The following is a 26388-nucleotide window of genomic DNA, read 5'->3' as shown; positions in this document are numbered from 1 at the left end:
TGTCTTGCATACGTTGAAAGTTATTTTAATGTGAAGAATCAACAAATGGTGGCAAGTAAAGAAAAGTTGCTCTCTTGGAACCGCCCCCCCCCTGCGAGAAGCTTAATTTTTATGGTGCGTTGTTTCAATCTTCTGAGTCAGCTAGTATTGGAGTCATCCTATGGGATGATCATGAAAATGTTTCGATGAGTTGTAAGAAACAAATGGTATTTTTGAAATTGATGATATTGAAACTTTAGAAGCTTTAAGGGGTTTATAATTAATTTTGCATACGGGTGTGACTAATCTGGATTTGGAAGGAGATTCTTTAATTATTGTTGAAGCTATTCCTTCTAAAGACACTAATCTATATCTTCTTATTCGGTTTGGCTCATATGATGTATGTCATGTTGGTCGTCAAGGGAACGAAGCTGTCCATCTTCTTGCACCACATGCTTACTTTATTGAAGATACGTTACAATGGTGGCATGTCTATCCATAATTTGTTCATTCTAGAGTTATGATAGATCGATGCTGCCATGTAATTGTACTGTGTTGGATTATGTTCTTTATCTTCTTTATGTATGAAGGTTTGTTGTTTTATTAAAAAAAAAAAAATTTGAGGATCATTCATTCATCGTATCTACTCTATAATAAAAAAAAGTTTAAAAAAAAAAATAATTTTATAATATAACGTAATATGTTATACCACATCTACATCAATTTAAAAAATTTTCGTAAAATCTTTTTATAGGCTGCACATTTCTCTTGAGTATTTTATTTTTATAACATATGTATTTTATTTTTCTATTTGACTAATGTTATATATACATACAATTTTATGTACAATATTATACGTATTAAATATCTATTTCATTTTATCAAATTTCTTTTTAATTCGAATTTTAAAATTTCTGCCATAAGAATTTCTTTCTCCACTTCCCAGTTTGTGATAAAACCAAACTGATATAACATAAATTAAATAAAAATATTTCACACTTTTGCTCAAAAAAGTATTTGACATTTTTTCAGCCAACGTGAGAAAAAGGTGAAAATGATCCCAACTAATTTGAACTAAAATAATTAATTATTTTTAGATGAAAAAAAGAGGAAGCCGTAGCAACTAGCAAGCGATAGCAATGGTTTCTACCATCTATGACGGGTTCATTTTTCCTTCAGGTTTCAATTTCTCCATCGGCTTCCATCTCTCTCCCTCTCACTCGCTAACGTAGACGATATACCTGCATGCATATATAAATATATATATATATATATATTATTGCTATATATGCACCGAACTTTCTCTCCTTGCAGCCTCTCATGGCGGGTCTCCACTCTGCCCTTAGACCCACCACCTCCTCTTCATCTTCTTCTTCATTATCGTCGTCTTCCTTGCAGTCCTTCAGTTCTCGGCTCCTCTTGCTCCTTACACTCCTCTCGTTGACTCTTGCTTCCTTTGCCTTTATTCTTCAATGGCGGGGCGGACTCAACGACCCGATTACCCGCTGGTCCCCAGACCATAACGAGTTCCCGGGCATGGGTGTTTCCGGCTCCGGAACCTCCCATTCTTCTCGCTCTTCGGGCTCCGATTGCGTGGATCTTCTGGGTCAGAGCCGCTCACCGGTCTTCCCGTATTTCAAGGACTGGAAGTTCGGGTACGGGTCGGATCTGAAGCCTAAGGTGATTGTCTGAATTGAACGCTTATAAGTGTTCTGGTTTTGGTTAAATTTGGTTGATGGGTTTTGCTTGTATTGACTTTTGGGTTTCTGGGGTTTGAGTTTTGGTGGGTGTGTTTGGTTTTTTTGGATCTGGCATCTGGGTTGTGCTGATATTGGTTTGGCACGAGTGGTAACATGCGATTTTAATTAGCATTAGAATAGATTTAAGACATGACTCATGTGAGCCATTGCCAATTGGAAATCAAAGTGAGTTTTGTTGCCTGTACTGTATTGTTAAATTTTGTCATGCGGTACATTATTATTTCGTTTTTTACTTATAAAAAAAAAAAAGATTATTATTTCGTTTGAATTAGCAATTTAGCTTTATTCATTAGATCATTTCGATTCAAAACTCTCATCCACAAGTTTTATTTTTTATTTATTCTAAATTTTGTTAGATGCATCTGAAATTATAAGTAGAAGCAGCATGGTGGGAAAAAATATTAATATATTTTGAAATTGACGATGAATCTATTTGAAGAATCTAACTTTTTAATTCCAGATGATATCTAGGCACGCTCTGTTCAGCGTTTTCATAAGGCGTCCTCCAAAATCTTTAGTTTTTGTCCAGGATGCGGATTGAGGAAATTAGAAATATTTGAGACCAGGGCAATGACCAATGACACGATCTGACTCACAAACATCTCGACTTTCTAGGTGTGAAAGTCCATCTGATCTCTGGTCTTGAGTAATAATCTCTCTTTTTTTTTTTTTCAACTCTTAAACAGATAAGTTGGATTTCTTTATTTAAATTTTCATGGCATGAGATGCTAATTGATTATTCGAAAAAAAGTAAAAGAGTAGCCAGATGATCCCTCTTCTGAGCAAGTTGATATTCTCAATGCGCACACAAACACGCCATCTTAATGGATCAATTCATAACTGTTACAATGCTAAAAAGAATTTCACTAATTTTTTTTAAAACAATATTATGTACTTCAAGTAGGGCTGGAATTGTTGCAAAAAGATATAAAAGAACAAAAGGCATTTAAATGCAGTTTTGTCCGGTGCTTGTCTAGATATGGTCCTAACCTTCAGCATTTTTGCATGAAGTGTCCACTTTCAGTTTAAAGCATGTTAACTTTCAATTTGCGAAAGCAATATGCTTGTGCCTATTGCTGAAAAATCTTGGATATTCTCCTTCATCTTGATAATTGATATATAACATATTTATTCCTATAAAATATATCATATTTTGTTTTTTTTATAATTTTGTTTGTTTTTGGTATTTCCTTTGGTGATATTTTGTCCCTTTAATGAAATTTGAGGTATCTATTAAATCTATTCTGCATTTGTTTGTCATTTTTATAAATGAGATAAATTTCCTTTGATGCATTAATGATGTTGTGAATTGATGCCAAAGTTGTCTTATATTAGATTACTTTGTTGATGAATCATTGATCAATTTATGGTCTCTCTCTCTCTCTCTCTCTCTCTCTCGCAATTTTACTGTATGCCAGATATGTATTACAACAAGCACTTCTGCTGGTCTAGAGCAGACCTTACCTTGGATCTTTTATCATAAGGTGATTGGAGTTTCAACATTTTTCCTTTTTGTGGAAGGGAAAGCTGCCTCCGCAAATGTATCTAAAGTCTTGGAAACAATTCCAGTGAGTCTAAGTCTTCTGCTTCGTGTATTACATTTACCAGTCAATACCTCGTTGTATTTAATGTCTGCAATTTCTCTCTTAAATTCCCTTCTTGTTTTGAATTTCTTGATTTCTTTTATTATGGTTAAAGATTTTTTATTTTTATTTTTCAGGGAGTTAAAGTTATATTCAGAACAAGAGAATTAGAGGAGCAGCAAGCTAAAAGGTTTTATTTAGATTTCCCTTTGAGAACACTTTATAATGGATGGCAGCATAGATATGTTCTTTCAGTTTTAGTTTTTAGGACTTTATTAATGTTTGCTCTTTGTTCCAATAAAATTTTATTTTACTTATATAAAAAAGCGTAGGTGTATCTATTGAACGACTCCCTTGTACTTAGATTGCGCCTTTTTTGGCTCTTCAATAAAATTATCTCAGTTGAAGTATTTATTCTTTCAGAGGTGGTCGGTGATATTGTCAGCCAATATTTATTAGTGGAGGAGACTGTTAGTTTGTTTTTACTTTGTGAAATTTCACTAATACGAGTCTAATTATTTATGCTTCAATTTCCGTTATTGCAACTATGTGATTAGCCGGATCTGGAATGAGACTTGGTTGGCAAGCTTCTTCTACAAACCATGTAATTATGAGTTGTTTGTGAAGCAATCTCTAAATATGGAAATGGCGATTGTCATGGCAAGGGTAAGGTTACTGAATTTTTATCTGTTGTATGACATGCTTATTATATTTTCATAATGTAATAAGACGCTATTGCTGTTTTTGAAAATTTTAGGATGCCGGGATGGATTGGATCATCCATCTTGACACTGATGAACTAATACATCCAGCAGGCACTCGGGAGTATTCTTTGAGACAATTGCTGTCTGATGTTCCTGGAAATGTTGATATGGTTATTTTTCCAAACTATGTGAGTGAAGCAGCTTTATCTAAACTTTTCTTCAAACTAGTTAATAGCAGTACTTAAAATTTTGTTGGCATATTGTGTGTTTCAGGAGAGCAGTGTTGAGCGAGATGATATCAAGGAACCTTTCAGTGAGGTATAATCTTTTTGACCTTCCCCATGGTCTTGACCACGATTTCAAAAATAGATGACTGATGGTATAGAGATTGGCAACATTAGTTTTAGTTGAAGTTGGAATGATCAAAAAATTTATCTGTATTATGGGGCTCCCCACCTAGACATTTTCAATCTTTTTCAAATCAATGAATTGGTTAGAAAGTTCATAGTCTTTGTCTTGCTTCCAATAAAACTTTTCAAAGTTGCTTCAAGGAAAAAAATTTTTGGACAATTTGAATTATGCTGGGACAATTCAAAGTGTTAAAATCTTGCAATTGACCCATTATTTTGATAAAAAATTTCATGCAACTTCTGTTATTAGACAGACATTTGTTGCCCAATATCACTTATCTTATTTCGGCATAGGTCTCGATGTTCAAGAAGAACTATGACCATCTTCCAAAAGATGTGTATTTTGGCAACTACAAAGAAGCAACCCGTGGCAATCCAAATTACTTTTTGACCTACGGAAATGGAAAAGCAGCTGCTCGAATTCAAGATCATCTTCGTCCTAATGGAGCACACAGATGGCACAACTATATGAAGACCCCAAGGTATGTTTGATTCTATGTTACATTTCAGCAGGTTTATTACCATGCATGTCTTGATCAAAGTTTTTAAAGGGCTCGTTTGTTTTCGCAGATGAGATAAGATGAGTTGAGATTAAAGTTAAAAAGTTGAATAAAGTATTGTTAGAATATATTTTTTAATATTATTTTTGTTTTGGGATTTAAAAAAGTTGAATTGTTTATTTTATTTTGTATTGGAAGTTGAGAAAGTTGTAATGATTAAATGAGATGAGATGAGATGAGATGTTTTCTGAAAACAAACGAGGCCTAAATGTCTCTGTTTATACAAATGATATGTTAGTTTTAATTCAATATTTCCAAATTTATGGTTAAATGAAATTTGTTTTGTCTACACTCACATTTCCCATGCACTCTTTTTATAGTGAGATCAAATTAGACGAGGCTGCTGTTCTGCATTACACGTACCCTAAATTTTCTGATTTAAGTTCAAGACGTGATCGGTGTGGCTGCAAGCCTACAAAGGAAGATGTTAAAAGATGCTTCATGCTGGAGTTTGATAGAGCTGTGAGTTCTGATACCTTCGCTATCCTTTTCTTGTGGTTAAACCTGATGAAACCATGCCTTATAGATTTCCTGTAGTTTGGAGAGGGCATAGTTATCATTTTCATTAGATTCAACATGTGGTGCCTGAATTGTCCTCGAGTTGAAGTTTGTACTACCCCAGCGCATCTTAGGGTATGTTTGGTTTAGTGACAACACATTGTGTTGATTGGAATTAGGATGAACATTCCTAATATACCCGTCCTAATTTTTTTCTTAAAAAAGAGCATACAATCTTTTTTTAAACCCTATAAAAAGAGCAAATGGTGGCTGGTCAAATGATTGTTGGGTTGGTTTGCTGTGGCCTGGGCCAGTCGGCCACCCATACAAATTTGTAAAATTTTTGCTATATTTTTAGCACAAATCCTGCATATGCGTGATTATACATCTTGCTTACAGTTATGTCCTATTATATGGCTGTGCAGGCATTCATAATTGCTTCAACTGCAACAGAGGAGGAAATGCTTCGCTGGTATGAGGATTTTGCACAAAATCTCGCATCCTTGGTTTCAATAGATAAAGTTCATAGAAAATAAAATTTTATGGTCTGTCCTTTGCAAGTTGTATTCAAGGGTACATTTGGGCATCACTGAGTTTTTAGTGATTTTCTTGTGGTCTTTCGACATTAACAGTGGTGGTGATTGTTGTGAACTAAGGCTGGGAATGATAACCCATTTGTAGGATTGTGATAAGACCCACTTTTTTTCTCAAGTTCTCTCCAAGATGGCCTATTACAGCCACCTTTTATTGAAAGTTAGGACAGTGTATTATGAATGAGATAACCGTTCTTAGCTTTGGTTTCTATAATTGTGTGTTTTTGTTTAATCTTCTTTGTTGTTAAAGGTACCGTGAACGCATCGTGTGGACTGACAAAGAACTAAATTTGAAACTTTTGAGGAAGGGCATATTGGCTCGTGTTTATGCTCCTATGGTGAGTTCAATATCCATAAAGTCTACCTTCATTTTGATTATACTCAAACTTCCCAGTAACTTATTTGCTTGCACCTTGCGTGGTTGTTAGATGTTCTCAAACCCTTTTCATGTCTTCTGTACAGGTCATTATTCAAGGTCTGAGGGAATCTGGCACTTTTCACTCTGTTATCATTTCAGCAATGCAGACAAGTGTGTCGAAAGACAATTTCTTAAAATCCATTGAGAGTAGTAACTCTTCTAGGGCAATCACATCCGAAGTGATTACTTCAAGAAAGATGGGTAACAGCGGAGAATCTCAAGCGACTGCAAGAAAATTCTTGGAAATCGAAGAAGCTGCTTCTTACCCCTCAGCTATCCCGCCCTTATCTCCGCCGGGGCTGCATGATTTTCACATTGACACATAGTCTTTTCTGCCATTCACTAATACTACGGCCCTTTAACTCCTTGCCAATGTCAGCTTTCCCGTTTGGAGATTGGGAGGCAAAACAGAATAGAGTGAGAGAAGCAGGTTTGGCTGTTCCGAGGGCACTTCATTGTTCAGTTTCATGGGGGGGGGGGGGGGGGGGGGGGGGGGGGGGGGGGGTGGGGTTCTTCCCGATCATTACCCAAGCGCTGGTGTACATTCCAGGTTTAGATGGATAGATTTTAGAGAATGATAGGTGTAGAGCGGGATTTCGATTGCAGATTCTTGATTTGCTTAAATCTTGTTCATTCATGTAACTATCTGCTGATTACCCGAGGTTGTAATCGGAATTCCTCCCTCATAATTGATTGTTAATTGATATCAACACATTGAACTGGGCCATTTTAGAATGGAAGTTCTTTCCCCAGTGAGGATAGAGAGATGATTACTCAATAAACATGGCTAATCAAGTGCCATTGATTTCTTTTAGTCGAAGGGATACCACATTTTCACATGAAATGTTTAATGTGCAAATTTAAGTGAATAATTTCTCCCCCCCTGCCTGAAAAAATGACGAGAAAACGAAAACGTTCTAGAAGCTTATAATTTACATCCTCTACAATATCATGGTAAAAATGAGTAATGTTGCTAGGGGTGTAAATTCAAACCGGTCTGGTCTGGTTTTTAGAATATGAAAACCGGCTAATTCTGGTTTTAGGATTTTTTGGACCAGATCGGACCAGTTGATAAAAAAAAAATATAAAAAATAATATTTGTATTATTGTATATATAAGTTTTATACAAAATATTATATATATATATTAATATATATAAGTTTTATATATTATGTATAATGATAAATTTTTATGTGAAATTTTTATATATAATTATATATATTCATATATGAAAAAATTTCTTATTATAATTTATAAATTATTAGATAAAATGTTAATACTAAATCATTAAAAGTTTATAACTAATACTAATAGTCTAATATAGACTAATGACTATAGTTATACTTATAATTGATACTACAAGTTTTTACTAAAAATTTATAACTAATATTAATATTAAATATATAGTTTATAACTAATACTAATATATAACTTATAACTATACCAATAGTTTAATATTAATACTATTATATAGTCTAATATATTAATAAAAGTATAAAACAATTTATTTTAAATCAGTTTATTTATTTATTTTTTTTAAAACAAATTTTTAATGACAAATTGTGAAACTTATATTTTAAAAAAACTGGAAAACTAAACAGAATCAGAAATCGGTAAAACCGGAAGTACCAGTTTAGAAGGGTAACTGGTGCGTAATCGGTTTTAGAAAATACAAAACTGGTACATACCGATTGGGTTCTAAATTTTGTCTAAAACTGGACCGAATCAGACTGGTTACACCCCTAAATGTTGCCAATATATTTATATTCTTAATGTAAATTTTGTGTTTTCTTTTTTTTTTTAAAAAAAATTAGATAAATAAAAATCTACATAAAAAAAAAAAATTATACTTTTAGAATTCGACACTTTCATATTTAAGACCATGTCCCGTTTGAAACTTTGACTGAATTAGGATCAATTCAACTCAATTTAATTTAAGTTAAGTCTAATATCTAAATATTTAACTCTCAAATTACTAAATTTATCTTAATTCAAAACTTATTTACACATAAGATTCATAATATTTTTCAAATTAATATATTTTTACACGTGAGACTTATAACTTTTTTTTAATTTTTCATAAATATATCTAAACTCTTCTTAATATCTAAATACATTTAAACTTATTTTAAATGAACTCAACAAAACTCATTTCATTATTTTAACTCATTATTATTGATAAAATACTCAACTCAACGTTAAACGGTCTCAATCCAGCGGCAGAGAATTTTCCAATTTATAATCATTATCGTCAAAAAACGATTCTTCTGGCTACGTGTTATTACTCCACAAACTTGGCTCCGGTCCACCGTGTAGAGGCGGGTGATTGGAGGTAGTAAGCATAAAACCTGCTTCGGCAGTTCTTCCTCCCTGACCATGCCGCTTAAACCGCACACTCCTCCCCCTCTCCCCCCCTCTCTCTCTCATGAGCGATGAAGCAAGCATTGCATCTACAGCTTAAGAGTTTCATAAACCTTCCAAGGTCTCTCTCTGTCTCAACAATATATCAAACAAAATTTAGTTTTTTTTAAATATTAATTTTCCGAATTCCTTTCCTTTATATTATTTTACTTGACTCTTTATTTGGTCGCCGAGAAACCAAATATCGAGACATTCTTGTGAAAGGTATATGATTGAGAAGAAAAGGCAAATACCTTCGGAGTCGAAAAACTTTAATTTCTTTTATGTTATGTGATTATTTCTTTTTACCATTTGGCTGACTAAGGGAATTGTAGCTTTGCAGTAGCTCCAAGAAGGAATTTGAGAATTGGAACATTGATCTCTTTTAGAGTATGCACAATGGGGTCCAAACGACTCATCTCAAATTCATCGCTACCCGTGTCATTTGAGGACAAGAAAGAGAAGAAACTGAAAGGATTAGTGGGTGCAAACTCGACTTCTGAGAAGGTTGTTGTAAATGTTGTTTGCTGTTGCTTCACCTATTTTTTAATGGGCTGATTTTGTTCTCAGTTGTATGCTTTATGGTCATAAAATTATGGTCATTCGAGTGTGTCGGATTGTAGTTCATATTGATTTAGTATTAGTTTACACATAGGAAAATGGTGTGAAGAACTCTTCAGTTGAGTTTGAACGATTTAAGGATGACCCTGCGAGAATCGAGGCAATGACCGTTCAAGAGCTCAGGGCTACATTGAGGTTAGTACCTGCTTATCTGCTTTGTGAGTGAATATGGCTCTTTTTAAGTCTCGGCACTTTTTCACCTATTGGAAATGGTCTCTGTAAGTATGTTTTCACCGTGGAGAATGATACGAGTGCAGCCGTTTATCAGTAGGAGGTGGTGCCTTTCTTTTCTTTATCTTGCGATTTCAAGTGTTTTCTAATCTTTTGAAATCTTCAGGAGCGTTGGGGTCCCTGCCAAAGGCTGTAAACGCGATCTTCTGAATGCTTTGAAGTGTTTTGCGGAAAAGAAGATAGATGGTAATCCTACATGTTCTTCCACAGTATTTTACCCTGCTCCATGTATTGTGGGTGTTAAATAATAAAAACACGGAGCAAAAGAAGAGTTTTTTAATAACTAATAATATTTTACTAACCACTAATATATTTCAATATTTCCTTTCTATCCCCTTTTGCTCTCTACAATGTATCCGAGTAAGATTCGTGTTGCTTATTTCCAACGGTAAGATTCTCGTATGTGCAGGTAAAACTTCTCTGACGGTAGAAGAACAAGCATCCTTTTCTGCTGAAAATATATCTGTAAAATGTAGTGATAAGGACTTCTCTAAAGAAGACTGTGTTGAAGATGTCAACACTGATTTGGAAGTTCCTGGACTTCCGCAACATAAGGGAAGGGTAAAGAAATCTGCAACTGAGGATAGTATTATCAAATTCAAGACTAAAAGGGTCACAAAGAAACAAAATCTGTCAATCAGATGTGATGAAGGTTCAGGTGCTTAGGATTTTGTTCTTACCATAATGCTTTGACATGATCATCTATTTTTGGAGCAAATCTCCCTCCCCCCTCTCCCTTCCGTATAATGTTCTGCTTAAATCGGACGTTCAATTGGTTTAACTTAAACGAGTCATTGTCTGTCGTTAATGTTGGTAGGCGGGATGGTCTTGGACACAAAGAGAAAAGTTTCTTCAAAGATTGTTCATGAAGTTGTTAATGCTGACGAAGGAGTTATGCCTGTCATACAAACTGAACCATGGACAGTCCTTGCCCACAAGAAGCCTCAGAAAGGTTGGATTCCTTATAATCCTAAAACCATGAGGCCTCCGCCTCTAACCCGGGACACAAGATATATGAAGCTCATGTCTTGGAATGTCAATGGATTAAGAGCTTTATTGAAATTAGAGGGATTTTCTGCGCTGCAACTTTCCCAAAGGGAAGATTTTGATGTTTTGTGCTTGCAAGAGACCAAGCTACAGGCAAGTATATAAATGCATGTTCTGTTTCTTGTGGGTAGGAATTGGTAGAAACTGTGGTTATATCAAGGCTTTTATTAATTTGATAAAAACCTAGTTTAGCAAGTTTGAATTTTTGGTTCATTTGCAATATTGCACTGTGTTATTATTTTGGAAGAATGACTCGAGTGGTGTAGTTGTATTTTTTTGCCTTTGAAACATCATGCCCCTCAAAAGTGCACCATTGTAGACCGCGTATGCATACAGCTTGGGATTTATTACATCTATCTTTACCATTTTGTCATCTATGGCCTGGGTTAGTTTTGAGTCAGAGTAGGTAATCGGTTCCTCTATTCAACTTGGCACTAAGTGGGAAAAGAATTATTTCCTTTTAGTTTCACGAATCTATGCTTTTCTTAGCCATTGTGACTGCTGCAAATTTCCTTGTTTCCCCTTTTCCTTTCTCTGGGTGGTGGTTAAGAATTTGGAAACAGCTTTGAACCGTTCCATGATCACCCAAATAAGGTATATAAACTATTTTGGCAGGTAGGTAATGCATATTAAGATTGCTAAGCTATTATTTAAAGAGGCAGCTGGATAAGCATTCTATCAGTCCTGAATGCTAGAGTTCAAAGTCTTCAAGGCAGGACTTTTTTGTAAAAATTTCTGTGAGAACTGTCACTGTAAAAAGACTATATAAAGTTTTTGTTGTTCTTTTTTTCCCTCTATTGGTGGTTCTCTTGTATATGTTGATGTAGTGCACCCTTTGGCACTTCTACTAGATGCTTTATTGCTTATAAAAAAACGTAATGCATTAAAACCTAGCCCACTGTGAAACATCCTGCTACATACAGAGGACATACTAGAGTACTTCCCATCTCATTACCTATCGAAATAAAGAAAAATTGTATTTCCCGTCTCATTTTGGGGCTGTATATGGAAGTCACATTTTCTCGTCTGGGAAAGTAGAATATTCTTTTGAAATAATATGACCAAGACAAAGCTTAGCTCTTCTTCTTTAGTTTTGAAGTAGGTTTTTTTTGGCTTACCATATGTTTGTTAGGTGAATGAATTTAGCCTATTATTATATTTTCTTTTAAATTGAAATGCTGTGAGCATCTCTCTACAGTTGATGGTGAGGATATCAGACAGTGTGTCATGGATAATCTTGTTCTTCATTTCATTTATATCTGTTCATGCTTTTGTTTGTTTTATATAATTGCATCTTTAAATTCTCAAAACAGGAGAAGGATGTTGAGAATATCAAACAGTGTCTCATAGATGGCTACGAGAACAGCTTCTGGAGTTGTAGTGTTTCCAAGCTTGGTTATTCTGGAACAGCGATTATCTCAAGGGTATGCTTATTCTTTTTCCAATAGAGGCTGTTAAATTTAGGTCTTTAGAGCATCAAGTATATTTTAAATCTTTTTGTTATTGTAGCATTGTCCATTCTGCCTGTCTGGCATATATAGAAGACATTATAGTCGATATATTGTGCTGAGATTTGCCATCATTTTAGTGATGGCTGTTTCTTGCAAAAAAATTTTTTGACAAGTATGTTCTTGCAAAACTAATCCTGCTGAATGTTCCTGTTCTAGTCACCTAATAATTATTTTTCAATATTATACAGCATTATTTTGTTACTAGCATATGTTTTAACATTTTTTTTTTACCTTATTTATTTTATCATGTGCATTTCTTTTAAAAATGATTTTATGACAAGAAAAAAGAGAAAAAAGTTTATGAATGCAAACTTTTGCTTTTAAGTTATGGTTTTGGCTGGTTTTGTTTCGCTGATGAACATTGGCACTTGTCTGACAGGTAAAGCCACTTTCAGTCAGATATGGCCTAGGCATATCAGATCATGATAGTGAGGGGCGGCTTGTGATGGCAGAGTTTGATTCATTTTATCTATTGAGTGGATACGTCCCTAACTCTGGAGATGGCTTGAGAAGACTGGTACTTTACCTCAAGCATCTTCCACTACATTACTAGAGTCTCTTAGTTTCATTTTCTGGACCATTGACTCTGATTTTGATTCTAGTCTTACAGGGTTACACAATGGGATCCATCTCTGAGCAATTACATGAAAGTAAGATTGCTTTTGCTCACCCTTTTCTGTTTCTTTTTTATTTTTGTAATATGTTATGCATCGGTTTGCTATATATATTCATCTTCCTTCTCTTTGCTTTTCATTTTTCCTGTATACAAGCAGAATTCTGTTATTCATGTCGGATGTACCTTAAATCTTGTCCTAAGAATGATCTCGGGAGTAAAGTGTTTGGGTCAGTCCTGCAAATAATTGAAATGGATTCGCATATCTTTGATGGCTTAGTGCTTAACGATCATATGGCAACAATGTTTTATGCCTAGTTGAGTTTTAGTTGGATGCTCTTGCCAATACTGTGTAGCTTATTACAACCTTTGATGCTTTAAAACTCTACAATGCACCAGGTACATGCATGTTTGTTGTCTTGACAAGGTGTATATACTCTGTGATTATATGTTCTTTTTATAGAAGTGACTCATTTGTTTATTGTGCTATTCATTATTGATGCAGGAGCTGGAAAAGTCGAAGCCTGTCATTTTGACTGGTGATTTGAATTGTGCTCATGAAGAGATAGACATATATAACCCTGCTGTAAGTGCTTCATATTTTGATTTGCATATGAGTCCTTATTTATTCCCTACTGCTATTACAATCTTGGAACTAGACATTCCAAGAATTAGGCCATTGCTTTGGCACTTGTAATCTCTCATCTCTGGTCTTGGCCTGGTGGTAGAGTAATGGGTAAGGTGAGCGGATGGTGATGGGGTTAGTTCTTTGGTTTAAATCTTGCCAATTATATAAACAGGTAGTTTTTCTAGCAACTGCTTATCTTCTATCATAATATGGAGAATATGCTTTATCTGCCTTTAGCAAAATGATAACAGTGATCAAATCTATCCTTGCCTTACAGTGTTGCCCTTTGAAATTTGAGCTATTTAATTTTAGGATACTGCTAGGGATACCCGCGCTTTTGACCGATGAAGTTTACCGATCACTTCATTTTGTATTTTTTTATATTTTTTTATATTTCTGTATTTTTTAATATTTAAAAAAAATATATTAAAAAAAGACAAATTAAAAAAAAATACAAAAAAAAAAAAAAAAATACAAAATGAAGTGATCGGTACACTTCATCGGTCAAAAGCGTTGGTTCAAAAAGCAATATCCTTATTTTTTATTTACAAGCTGTTGTTAAACTAGATGCATATGAGTAGTTATATGATGCTTCCTGAGGAGGAGAGGAGGTGCATGTTGGAAGGTAAAGAGGGGCTTTTTTGTGAATTGAATTTGATTCTATTTTAGCCGGTTCCAGTCTCGACTGTAATTAGATTGTAACACTTACTGTGATTGGCTCTCTTTTACAAATGTAGCACACTCAGTCCATTTCAAGTTGCTGAGTTATAATTAAGAAATTATTGCATCAAACTGTAGGGAAATAAAAGAAGTGCTGGGTTTACAGATGAAGAAAGGCAATCATTTGGGACAAACTTCTTGTCAAGGGGATTTGTGGATACCTTTAGACGGCAACACCCAGGTGTTGTTGGCTATACTTACTGGGGTTATCGGCATGGCGGGCGCAAAACTAACAGAGGTATTTCAGTCTACCTTCTCAGATCTAATTTCTACTGGATTGAGTTCGAAATGGGCATTTGTAGTGATTGCATGTGTGTTGTAGTTACAAGGATTTTTTGCCGTATCATAAAAAGAATATTTGAAAACTGCAGTGGTATTACTCCAATCTGATTTTGCATCTGAACAGCCCAGTGAACAGGCTTTGTAAAGATTTCTCTATATTTAATCCGTCTCATACTAACTGCACCATCTTCTACTTGATCACCATCTTCTACTTGATGTTTTTAAATTGGTATTGACACAAGCACCTTGAAAATGAATTGGCTCTCATTGGGGATGTTTTGGATTTTGAAACAGGATGGCGGCTTGACTACTTCCTTGTCTCAGAATCCATTGCTGATAAGGTTTATGACTCTTACATTTTATCTGATGTGGGTGGTAGTGATCATTGTCCTGTCGGCCTTATACTCAAGCTTTAGTTTTTCCTTTATGGCACAAAAGCCAATCTTTTGGGGCCTTAGGATTTCCCTTTTAATGGAAGTTTGGATTAATCTAAATTCATTGTAAGGACACTGTACAGGCTCTATTGCTACTCTGCTAAGAGCATGGCAAAAAAAAAATCAATGACCTAATCTATGATTTCGACATTATTAGAAGCTTTTGACAGGAGGTTGAATTATGGAATATCTGAAGACCCTGTCCTGCAACTTTTTTCTCCTCTTAAGTAAACCCTGGCTTGCAACATGAACATCAGAAAAACAAACCCCATACAAAATCCATGGTGACAGTATAAGTTCTTTTCAAAGAGAGATATTGTTCTTTGTCATGATTTTTGTTATGTTTGGTATATTTATTGATGTGATGCATTTAAAATGATTTTCTATTTTGGTTGATATAGAAAATAAATGTAGAGTGTATATATATATATATATATATATATATATATATATAGTAGTGCCAGTGCCTTTTGAATTTTAAAATATTACCCCAGTTTGAGGTTAGTGTATCCTTTACTCCGAAGCAAGTGAAAACATTTTTTTTTTTTTAAAGGCAAAACATAGCAATGATGTAAAGCACCAGGGTATTGTTCATCATATTTTTAGTTTTTTGTTTTGTTTTTTTTTTTTTTTTTTTGAAGAAAATGTTGTGGGATATTACGAACTAAGAATTGGGCAGAAATTGAAGCATCCTAACTTGATCGATCGAATTTATTGTTTTGACATACAAAAATGATAGTTGTAGTCTTAGGTGTGCAAGTATCATACATTTTCTTTAGAAAAAAGTGAGTAAATTTAAAATCTATCTAAAAAAATCATCTTTTTAATATGGACTATTTTTTTTAGAAATATTAATATGCCTCTTAATTTATACCACTCACTTTGTCACTTTGATGTGGAATCACAATGTGATCCATGTGGCTTGTTTTAAAAATTTAAAACACAGATAAAAGGATAGGGAAAATTGAGGATTTTAGTCTTTTTCTTTTTGTATTTTTCAATGGCCATTTTGTTTTGGATATGTATTTTTACTTTTTTTTTTAAGTAAGTCACATGACACTATAATGCCACGTTGTGGTGTCACCTCAAGGGGCGAAGTGTGATATAAATTAGGAGGTATAATAACATTATTATTTTTTAAAAAATAGAATGTGCAAAACTTGTTCATCCTGACAAAATGATGTTTTTTGCTTTTATGAAAAACATAATATAAAGATGAAATTAAGGATGGCACTACAGCCATCGAGGGATTCTCCCGACAAGGCAAATTGCCTTTTAAAAAAAAAAAAATCATGCACTTTTTTACATTCTTTATTTTTTTTAAAAAAATACAACATCAATAGAAAAACACTTATTAAATCACTAAGTAAAGAAAAAAAAAAAATAACTATCGAGTGAAATGCTCGGGACCCATTATCGGGATCCCAAGCATTTCTCTAGAGTTGATGATAAGAGAAATCTCTTAAAAGAGAGAAAATTGAGCCAACTCCATCTATCCTGTATGAGAATTACTGTTAGGTATAAATTGTAAATATATAAGCCCTGAGTAAACAGTTTGTAAAAATATGGATCCTATAAAAAATAAAATTTTTATATTTTCTCGTGATATGGTTTACTTTTTTATAAAGAGTATGTACCAGATTTGTACATTTGAGATTGTTATATATAATTGAGTAATGTGAAATATAATCATAAGTTATGCAAGAGTCTCGCACTCCATTTAAAAAAAAATATCTATTATTAAAAATTTAATTTTTTTTTATGAATTCTATATGAGAAGTGATATTTATAGTCATAAACTATGTAAATGTTGAAAACTTCTTAAAAAAAAAAAAAAAAACAAGAGTAAACATGAGACCATGAAAAAATTAAATTTTTAATAATAAAATATACTTTTTAAAAATATATATATATATGACACACTTGCATAGCTCATATTCTAAGATTATTTATGTTATATATACTCACTTCTTCTCAAAGGAGTTCGCGCCTCGCGGCGGTGAGCTGGCAAGTATCCTTTCACTGCATAATATTTCCTTTACGTATATAACAACCGGGTTTTCGGGGCGGGTCCCAACGATGATGTGGAGGAACTTGACGATGTGGCAAGATTTGATTAGCCTTGTCGACGTAGAAGAAAATTTCCTATTCTGACCGTGTCAAAACGGTGTTTGAGAATGTAAAGAACAGAAGAGGGATATACCGGCACAAAGAAGGAACATTTCATATCCGAAGGATACAGAGTCAGATTGAGAGAGTGAGTCCGCCATGGCAGCTCGAAAGAGAGCTTCAGCAGACGCTTCCACAGAAGCTAAAGTCCAAGAAAAACCTAAATCCCAAGACTCCGTTCCAGCCGAGCCTCCAACTGCGCCCCTAAATTTAAAGTCGGGCTTCATTCTGAAGCTCTCGCTCTTGCTATTGGGTCCGTACTGTTACCTCATTTTCCACCACTATAATATTGACCGGGACCTCAAGAAGTCGATCCTCATAAATGCGGTGGTCAGCCTGGCGGGGTTCTTCGTCACTCTTAAGATGATCCCTGTGGCCTCCAAATACGTCCTTAGGCGCAATCTCTTTGGCTACGATATCAACAAAAGGGGTACCTATGGAGGCACACTCAGAGTGTGAGTGTTCTACGCTTTTGGTTCTTTTTGTTTGCGTTCGGTTTTTTACTGGATATAGGATCCGTACGGGTGTTAGATTTTACTTGCAAGTAAAGTTGTTTTTCAGCTGGGTACGTGGTAGATTTGGTTTTTGATTGAAACCTTCAACTGGGTTGGTGTTAGATTTGCTTTCTGGTCGAATTTAGGAAGTGGATTTCTGTTTTTTTTTTTTTTTTTTTTTTTTTTTTTTTTAAAAGGGAAGTGGATTTCTGTAGGATTCTTAATTTTCATTGCAATTCTTCAAATGTAGCGTCAATATTAAGGTTTTGGTATCACATTTCTTAGCACTATTTGTTTAAAATGAGGTTGAATTCTCAACTTAGTTTTATGAGCCGATTGTTCTAGATCCCGACCAAATTTTATTATTTTTTGATATTTTAATATTGTTTCTTTATTGAAAATTACATGAGAATCCTCACCCTTTCTTTGACTTGAATTTAATGTTTGTTAAAGTTCTTTAATTTAATAGTTTATCTTATAATTTTTTTTTGATAATTAATAAGAGAAATTTTATTTTAAGTAAATAGGCATAGCCCAAGTATACAGGATGTATACAAATGAGAACACCTACTTACTAGCTAAAACAGAATATAACTAAAGCAAAACATTACAATCATTCCCATTCCTTACAAGATTCTTCACCCAAAAGCTTATAGTACTAAGAAAAAACTCCCTAAGTTCCCCTATAGAACATGCACAATTATCAAAGCTCCTCCGGTTCCTCTCTAACCATAAACACCAAAGTAACCACAGGGGGATCATCTTCAACACTGCAGTACTGTTACTTCTCCCCTCGATACCTTGCCAACAAGCAAAGAAATCCACCACATGCATAGGCATCACCCATAAAATCCCAATCCTTGCAAAAACCTCATTCCACAACGATGTCGCCACCTGACAATGAAGAAAAAGATGGTCAATAGATTCACCATCCTTCTTACACATAAAACACCATTCAGCCATCTGAAAACCTCTCTTCCTCAAGTTGTCTGTAGTTAATATTTTCCCAAGGGACACTAGCCAGCAGAAGAAGGCAACCTTACTAGGCACCTTGGCTCTCCAAATACTTTTCAGGGATAGTCTGACCCCATGACTGGTTAACACCTTATAAAAAGAACTCACTGAAAACCTTGAATTAACTGTATGCACCCACAGCAGACTTTCCTCCCTGTTCTGATCAAGCTTCATCTCATATAATCTTCCTAAAAAATCAGAAACTTCACCTACTTCCCAATCCTGCACGTCTCTAATAAATTCCACAGTCCAGCAAATCAAATTGTTAGAAAAGTGATAGGAACCAGCCACTGCAGCCCCTTTGTCTTTAGCAATCCTGAAAAGGTTAGGATAAACAATCTTAAAAGGTGAATCCCCACACCAGATGTCATGCCAAAAATAGATCTTTGCCCCATTCCCTACCTTGAATTTGGAATTCTTGACAAATTCCCCCCATCCCAGCCAAATAGACTTGCACAAACCCACCCCAAACGTCCCTCTAACTGCATTCGTGCACCAACTCCCCCACATCCTCCCATATTTAACATCCACAATATTTCTCCAAAATGCATTGCTCTCGTTATGGTATCTCCAAGCCATTTCCCAAGTAGAGCTTTGTTGGCAAAGTCTTAAATTTTGCACTCCCAACCCTCCAGAAGAAACCGGAGGACAAACCTTTTTCCAACTCACCAAATGAAACTCTCTCTCCTCCCCATTACCATCCCATAGAAAATTCCTATAAATCCTCTCAGTACTTTTAGCAACCCCAACTGGTAAAGGAAAGAGAGAGGAAATAAGTAGGGAGATTAGTTAAAGTGCTCTTGATCAAGGTAACTCTTCCACCTTTAGACAAATATAATTTTTTCCAGCCAGCTAACCTCCTCCTAATCTTCCCAATCACCCCATCCCAAATAGAAACTGATTTGTGAGAGGCACCCAAAGGTAGTCCAAGGTATCTCATAGGTAACGAAGCTACCTTACATCCCAAAATATTGGACAGATCCAAAATATTCCTGACCGTTCCCACTGGAACAATTTCAAACTTGGAAAGATTAATTCTTAAACCAGAAACAGCTTCGAAACATAACAGTAATGCTCTCAAAACACGAAGGTGATCCCGATCGTTATCACATAGAATCAAAGGGTCGTTTGTGAAAAGCAAATGTGATACTGAAATACTATCCCGTGTCTCATCACCCACCACATATCCTGACATAAATCTTCCTTTCGACAGCCACCTCAAGCATACGACTCAATGCAAACATCACTATTACAAATAGAAAAGGAGATAAGGGGTCTCCTTGCCTCAAATCCCGAGAGCTATTAAAAAATCCAACCGGATTGCCATTTACTAATATTGAAAATCTGGCTGTCGAAATACAATGTTTAATCCATGAACGCTACTTCTCACCAAAACCAAACCTCCCAAGTAAGTATAGAAGAAAATCCCAATTGACATGGTCAAAAGCCTTTTCCATGTCCAATTTAACTAAAACTCCAGATTTACCCATTCTTATTCTACTTTCCAAGCATTCATTTGCAGTTAGAACTGAGTCAAGAATTTGTCTTCCCCTCACAAATGCATTCTGAGACTTTGATATAATCTTGTCCATAACCACACTAATACGATTTGCTAACACTTTGGCAATGATTTTGTACACCCCATTTACCAAGCTAATAGGGCGAAAATCCTTCATCTCCACTGCAACCGCCTTTTTAGTAATGAGAGAAATGAATGTAGTATTAAGATTCTTCTCAAATTTCAGGAACGAGTGGAATTCACCAAAAACTTTCATAATGTCATCCTTCACGATGTCCCAACATGCTTGGAAAAACGCCATGGAAAAACCATCCGGGTCCCGTGCCTTGTCCTTCGCCATACCTTTAACCACATCAAGAACAACTTCTTCCTCAAAAGTTCGCTCCAACCAATCTGCACTCATTTGATCAATGGACTCAAACACCAGCCCATCTAACTTTGGTCTCTAGTTCTTCCTTAAAAAGCTTCTCATAATAACTCATAATGTGATCTTCAATCTCCCCAATATCGGTAAGAACATTCTCCCCATCATGAAGAACTTCAATAGCATTGAATCTACGATGAGAGTTTGCCATTTTATGAAAGAATTTCGTACTGTTATTGCCTTCCTTCAACCAAAGAATCTGGGATTTTTGCCTCCACAATATTTCCTCCATAAGAGAAAGCTTTTCAATTTCTGTATTCACCTCTTTTTTCTTCTCCCCCTCCTCATAGGAAATACCTCCCATAGTCTCCTTATCTTCTCGAGTTTTGTCTCCTTTTTTAACAACTGGAAAATTCTTTTTTTTTTTCTTTTTTCTTTTTTTATCGTTTAACAAAATTATATTGATGATAAGAATAGGCAAGAGCCCAAGTAGGGGGGAAATGCTAACCATGTTGTCGGCAATCGATAGCTTCAGGAGTTGGTAGTATACATTTGACAGGTCAAAGTAAGCAATCAGATTGTAATTGATTTTAATGGCATGAACAGTCATGAGTTTCTTGTATCACTAGAATACCACTCCTAGGCATTGCTCTTGTATATAACCCGTGTACTTGGGCTTTTGCCTATCATTATGATCGATAAAAGTTTATTTACCGATAAAAAAAGAGTAAGCAATCAGATTGTGATGGTGAGGATGTGTAACCTATAGGGGCAGAAATACTCCAAAGTTTGCCATGGGAAAATGCCATGTGCAAGGAAAAGCAATGAATATATCCATGTTTTGTTTTCTCTTCTTTTGTTTTCGTTTTCTGAACTTTTTTCTCTCCATTCCTTCATTAACCTTTATAGCTTAATGTATCTGTTTAAATTCTCTTATTAAACTCGATGACAGTACTTTGTAAAATTTTCAGGCCTGAGTCATTGGGTATTGTTATTGGGATTGTTTTCTTGGTCTTGGCCATCGTATTCCAATATTTTAACTTCACGTCGGATTCCATTGTAAGTTCACTATCTTTCAGGAAGTTCCTAATTTATAGGTGTGACCTTTTGTATATTATCTTGTGTACTTGGGCTATGCCTATTCATATCAATACAATCGTTTACTTAATTAAAAAAAAAAAAGGAAGTTCCCAATTTATAAACTTGGACATAGATGAAATTAAAAATATAGATCTTCAAGTTATGGCACTTTTTAATTATATACTTCAGTCATTGTTTCTTAAAACTTATATTTAGAAAATCTGTTAAAAGCTTACTAAATACCCATGGCTTTCATTTTATTAAATACATTTTCATTTTGAGGGACATATGGCTTGCGTTGCAGTTCTCTATTTAGTTAATGATGGTGGCTAGTTGGTTGGTTATCAATGTGGTGACTCTAAGGTGCGAGGATGGTGGTTAAGTTAGGCTGGTGCTGTGGTGGTGATAAGGTTTTGGTGGCATCAAGGCAGCTATGGCTTTGAGGGAGAAGTTCATCAAACAACATGGAGGATTTTAATGTGAAGTGGGTTCTCTGCTGATTCTTGGTATACCTATGGATTCACCTTTTAAGACTCTGCAGTGTGGATTCCAGTTATAGAAAGGACAGAGAGGTGTCTTGCAGGATGGAAGAAATTATGCTTTTTCTAGTGGTGGCTGGTTGACTCTAATGAAAAGTATGCTATCTAGTTTAGCCACATATTACCTAGGTAGAGCATAATGGTGAAATGGGTTTTTTAGCCTAGGATCTCCATGGTTGATGTTTCAATGGGTTTTAGTCAAGTAGTTGTATTATGCACTGTTCTTTCATTTTCTCCTAATCTGACCATATTCAGTTGTAGACCACTTTGGTCCACTCTGCCTTTTTTGGTTACACAAATCATCTCAACTCATTTAATTATTACAACATTCCCAAAACTCCCACACAAAATACAATAAACAATTCAACTTTTTCAAATCCCAAAACAAAAATAATATTAAAAAATTATATTCTAACAATATTTTATTCAACTTTTCAACTTTTATCTCATCTCATCTGTGTAACCAAACGAGGCCTTAAGTGACCTATAGGTGGTTCTCTATAAAATAGAGAATCTCTGGGTAAAACTTGTGAGGATCATATAATGCTTTATAGCAGCACTGATTGTTCTTCAGCTTCACTTGGCTTGAGAGAGTGGAAGTTCAGCCCTGTTTTGCTTTTTCGTGTTGACTTCAAATAAATGGTCTTTTCTTTCTTTCTGTCTTTTTTTTTTTTTAATCTATCATTTTAAGTCAATATAGCTTGTAGTATCCTTTTGGTGATTATCAGGACTCCTCTTTGAATTGATTTTAAGCTCAAGGTAGCAGCTCATCATTTCCTTATTCCTAACATTGTGTTAACGTTGAAATGCTTAACTAGAAGAAAAGTTTATGTGTTTACCATACCAATGATGCAGTGGCTTGTTGAGTACAATGCAGCATTGGCATCCATCTGCTTTATGACATTACTTGGATTTGTTGATGATGTCCTTGATGTCCCCTGGAGAGTGTGAGTATGCAGTCATCTTGATCGGTTTGCTCAGCAAGCATTTGTTTCCACTACCATCTAGATTGTATTTCTTATGTGCTTCCTTGCGATTGTGAAGAGCAGGAAATTACTACTACCATCATTTGCTGCTCTTCCTTTGTTGATGGCTTATGCTGGGCATACAACTATTATAATTCCAAAGCCTCTCATTCCATATGTTGGCCTACAGATTCTCGATCTAGGTATGACTTGTGATGTAAAGAAATGATATGACAAAGAGATACATACTTTTGAAATATCTATGACTCTCTCTCTCTCTCTCTCTCTAAGGTTTTGGTAAACAAATAATCTGGGCCGAAGACAGGATCAGGAAAATCTACCTCTGTGCTTGTTGAAACGCATTCATGATTATGCGCTTAACTTTAGCACTCCCACTACCTCCTGGGAAAAATTGCTATTTACTGTTTGATTGGGTTAAACAGTTTTTCCCTGAATTTGTAGATGGTTTTAAATCCCAGTTCTTGATTGTTTAGTTGTTTATCCTTCGAGTCTGTCTTATCTTCTGTTGTCACAGGATGGATGTATAAACTATATATGGGGCTTTTGGCGGTTTTTTGCACAAACTCTATAAATATCCATGCTGGTTTAAATGGACTTGAAGTTGGGCAGACAGTTGTCATTGCATCTGCTGTAAGCATAAAGCCTGTAAACTAGTTGTATTATAACTCTGTTATAGAATTTGACACATTTTAGCAATTTGCAGATTTTGATACACAATATCATGCAAATTGGAGCATCTAAAGACCCTGAGTATAAGCAGGCCCATGCATTCTCGATTTATTTAGTTCAGCCCTTACTTGCAACATCACTGGGTTTACTTTCTTACAACTGGTAGTGATACCTTACAATTGCTTATGATCACTCTTCCTTAGAATTTAAGTAAATCTTCTTGACATTTTTATTGCCTTGCTTATGATAGGTACCCTTCTTCAGTTTTTGTTGGAGATACTTACACGTACTTTGCTGGGATGACCATGGCTGTAGTTGGGATTTTAGGCCATTTTAGGTGTGTTCACTTACAGTTCCTTTTAGGTGCTACTGCTGCTTCAGAAAGTTGGATCTTCTCTCTTTTTCCTTTCCTTGTTTTTTTACATGTACATTACACTGTTTTCTATTATAAAATTAGGGAGTGGTCAAGAAAATTAAAATAAGTCAGTTTTCATTGTGGATTATGAATTTTCTCCATGCTTGTCTCTTCAGTGGCATCAAGTATGTCTTTTTCCCCCAGTTTCCTAGGATCCATGCACAGGGTGGGACTTTTGAATTTAAATATTTGCTCGTATTGGAAAGGTGTGGTTGCAGTCTTACTTACAGAAGTGGACCTTAGGCACTGTGATTGGTGACAAAAGGTTTTGAAGTGAATTTTTTTTTTTTTCCCCCCGATATGATTTTCCTTCACCTAGTTAGGCTGTGTGACTAAGATTTAAATCATTATCCAATCTAAATCTCATTTGGTTGCTGATTCAATGTGCTATTTAGACTATCTTGGGATATTCTTTTTCCAGTTGCATTTCTGCTGGATCAATGCCACCTTCTTAGTGTCAATAACCATGATCAAATTTAAGTTCACTAAGCTTCAATGATGTATGTATTACCATGATTATTTGTTCTCTATTAATGTTGTCTTTTCAAATCTCTGATACAGTGAAACGCTCCTGATTTTCTTTGCTCCTCAAGTTTTGAACTTCCTCTTATCGCTCCCTCAGGTTTGGTCCAATAAACTCCCAACCCCACCCCTCCTAAAGGAGGGCAAAAAAAAAAAACCTATTGATAGTTTAGAATTCTGCTGGATGAAAGGCTCTAACCTAGGTTATTTTTTCTCAGCTTTCTGGTTTGGTTCCATGTCCACGACATCGTCTCCCTAGGTAGCTTCACATGTCCTTTGTATTTATTCTCTACAACCTGCCAGAGACGTCTTATGTGAAAAGTTTTCATTGATATACGGCATATCTGTTTAACTTGTCAGGTTTGATTCTAAGACTGGACTGCTGACCGGGACAAATGATGGGACGCTTGTTAATTTTACTTTGAGACTACTTGGCAGGATGTCGGAAAACTCACTATGCATTGTTCTTCTCGTTTTCCAGGTGATTTGTTGATATTTTGCATATGTGCACATTTTTATCATGGGTAATCTTCAAATGTTAAGAGCTCAAGCCTCAATCACCTCAATATGTGTTATACGTAATCAGAAGTTCGACCATCAGTTTTTGCCTTGAAAATCTTTCTAAATCTGAGTTCATGATCATCAGTCATATGACTTCTCTTTAGGCCCGATGCAGGAAGACCTATCTAAATCTTGCCAATCCAATTAGCATGTTTGGCTTCTTAAGTTTCCTATCTCGAATATGCCGACTCAGTTGACACAACCATGCTGCTGTAATTAGGCTTCCTATTTTTTATTGAGTTATGATTAGGTCTCCACTACAAACAAAAGACCATTTTGTTCTATTTCAATTACTACTAGTGCTTTATAAATTGGTTGACTTACTGGTGATGAAGCTGACTGGATTCCACTCCAATCGTGTAATTTTATCTATGTTGAACAGGCCATTGCATGCTTTCTCTGTTTCTTGCTGAGGCATTTCCTTGCTGGTTGGTACAAATGAGGTGGCTACGTCAAAGAAATGGTCTTCTGGTTGTAATAATTAACCTAAGGAACTCTGCTTCCTTGGTGTTGTATGATATGACCTCCTGCTTTCAAGAGTTATTAAAATACCAAAATTACTGGAGTACGTCTTTCACCTGGAGCACACAAATCCCGTACGGTTTGGACATTTTTGAAGATCATGCTGAGTAAGATTAATTTACAGTTACTTTTTATATTGTAACCCATCAGGAGGAGAGAACCGATTGCCCCATGTTATCTTTCTGGAAAGCCAAGACAGAGTAAAAGACCATGTTACTGCTGACATGTCACCACTATATTTTTGTTATATGATTATTGTCGATTAGTTAATATACTTTTATGGTTTAAAACTAAGGATTATAGACTGATTAGTGATGCAACCATTTGTTATAATTGATGCAGAAATTCTTGCCTAGTTGACATGGTTTTTTTCCCTTTCTTTTTGGGAATGTATGCTTATGTGTATGAATGGCAGGCCATTCAAGAATAAATGGGACCCTTTTAACAATTTGCTTGCCCTTTTAGAGCTAGTTTGTGTATGACCAACATTTTCTCTGGGTAAGAATGGATTCATAAAGCAACCAATTAACTGATTTATTTTG

The 26388-nt window shown here is 35.2% G+C and overlaps 3 protein-coding genes across 10 annotated transcripts; all 3 read left to right on the top strand.

Moving 5' to 3' along the window:
• Positions 1-1140: 1140 nt before the first annotated feature.
• On the top strand, positions 1141-6977 carry LOC121265097 (glycosyltransferase-like At2g41451). Its single transcript, XM_041168573.1, has 11 exons — positions 1141-1659; positions 3158-3307; positions 3460-3512; positions 3880-3988; positions 4080-4214; positions 4300-4344; positions 4731-4918; positions 5317-5458; positions 5920-5966; positions 6338-6425; positions 6550-6977. Exons 1-11 carry the CDS (start codon positions 1300-1302, stop codon positions 6829-6831), a joined length of 1599 nt encoding a protein of 532 aa, XP_041024507.1. The 5' UTR covers positions 1141-1299; the 3' UTR covers positions 6832-6977.
• A 1780-nt stretch (positions 6978-8757) lies between these two features.
• Positions 8758-15154, top strand: LOC121265094 (DNA-(apurinic or apyrimidinic site) endonuclease, chloroplastic). 8 transcript variants are annotated; one of them, XM_041168565.1, is made up of 12 exons: positions 8762-8987; positions 9241-9412; positions 9561-9661; positions 9864-9943; positions 10167-10415; positions 10575-10897; positions 12118-12228; positions 12695-12832; positions 12918-12965; positions 13434-13514; positions 14355-14514; positions 14853-15154. In XM_041168565.1, exons 1-12 carry the CDS (start codon positions 8938-8940, stop codon positions 14972-14974), a joined length of 1635 nt encoding a protein of 544 aa, XP_041024499.1. In that variant the 5' UTR covers positions 8762-8937; the 3' UTR covers positions 14975-15154. The 8 variants fall into 8 exon arrangements, with proteins under 8 accessions (XP_041024504.1, XP_041024499.1, XP_041024497.1 ...); XM_041168563.1 differs by having other exon boundaries at positions 9241-9424; positions 10167-10409; XM_041168562.1 differs by having other exon boundaries at positions 8763-8987; positions 9241-9424.
• A 2014-nt stretch (positions 15155-17168) lies between these two features.
• Positions 17169-26201, top strand: LOC121265106 (UDP-N-acetylglucosamine--dolichyl-phosphate N-acetylglucosaminephosphotransferase-like). The gene is made up of 11 exons (XM_041168592.1): positions 17169-17616; positions 21524-21611; positions 23027-23118; positions 23221-23339; positions 23672-23787; positions 23861-23988; positions 24077-24163; positions 24803-24863; positions 24982-25022; positions 25124-25244; positions 25707-26201. The coding sequence occupies exons 1-11, from the start codon at positions 17261-17263 to the stop codon at positions 25764-25766; spliced, it is 1269 nt and encodes a 422-aa protein (XP_041024526.1). The 5' UTR covers positions 17169-17260; the 3' UTR covers positions 25767-26201.
• The last annotated feature ends 187 nt before the right edge of the window (positions 26202-26388 follow it).

Source organism: Juglans microcarpa x Juglans regia, chromosome 5D (genome assembly GCF_004785595.1).
Source record: "Juglans microcarpa x Juglans regia isolate MS1-56 chromosome 5D, Jm3101_v1.0, whole genome shotgun sequence".
NCBI lineage: Eukaryota > Viridiplantae > Streptophyta > Magnoliopsida > Fagales > Juglandaceae > Juglans > Juglans microcarpa x Juglans regia.
Note: the sequence above shows the minus strand (reverse complement) of the source record. Positions and strands in the feature narration are given on the sequence as shown.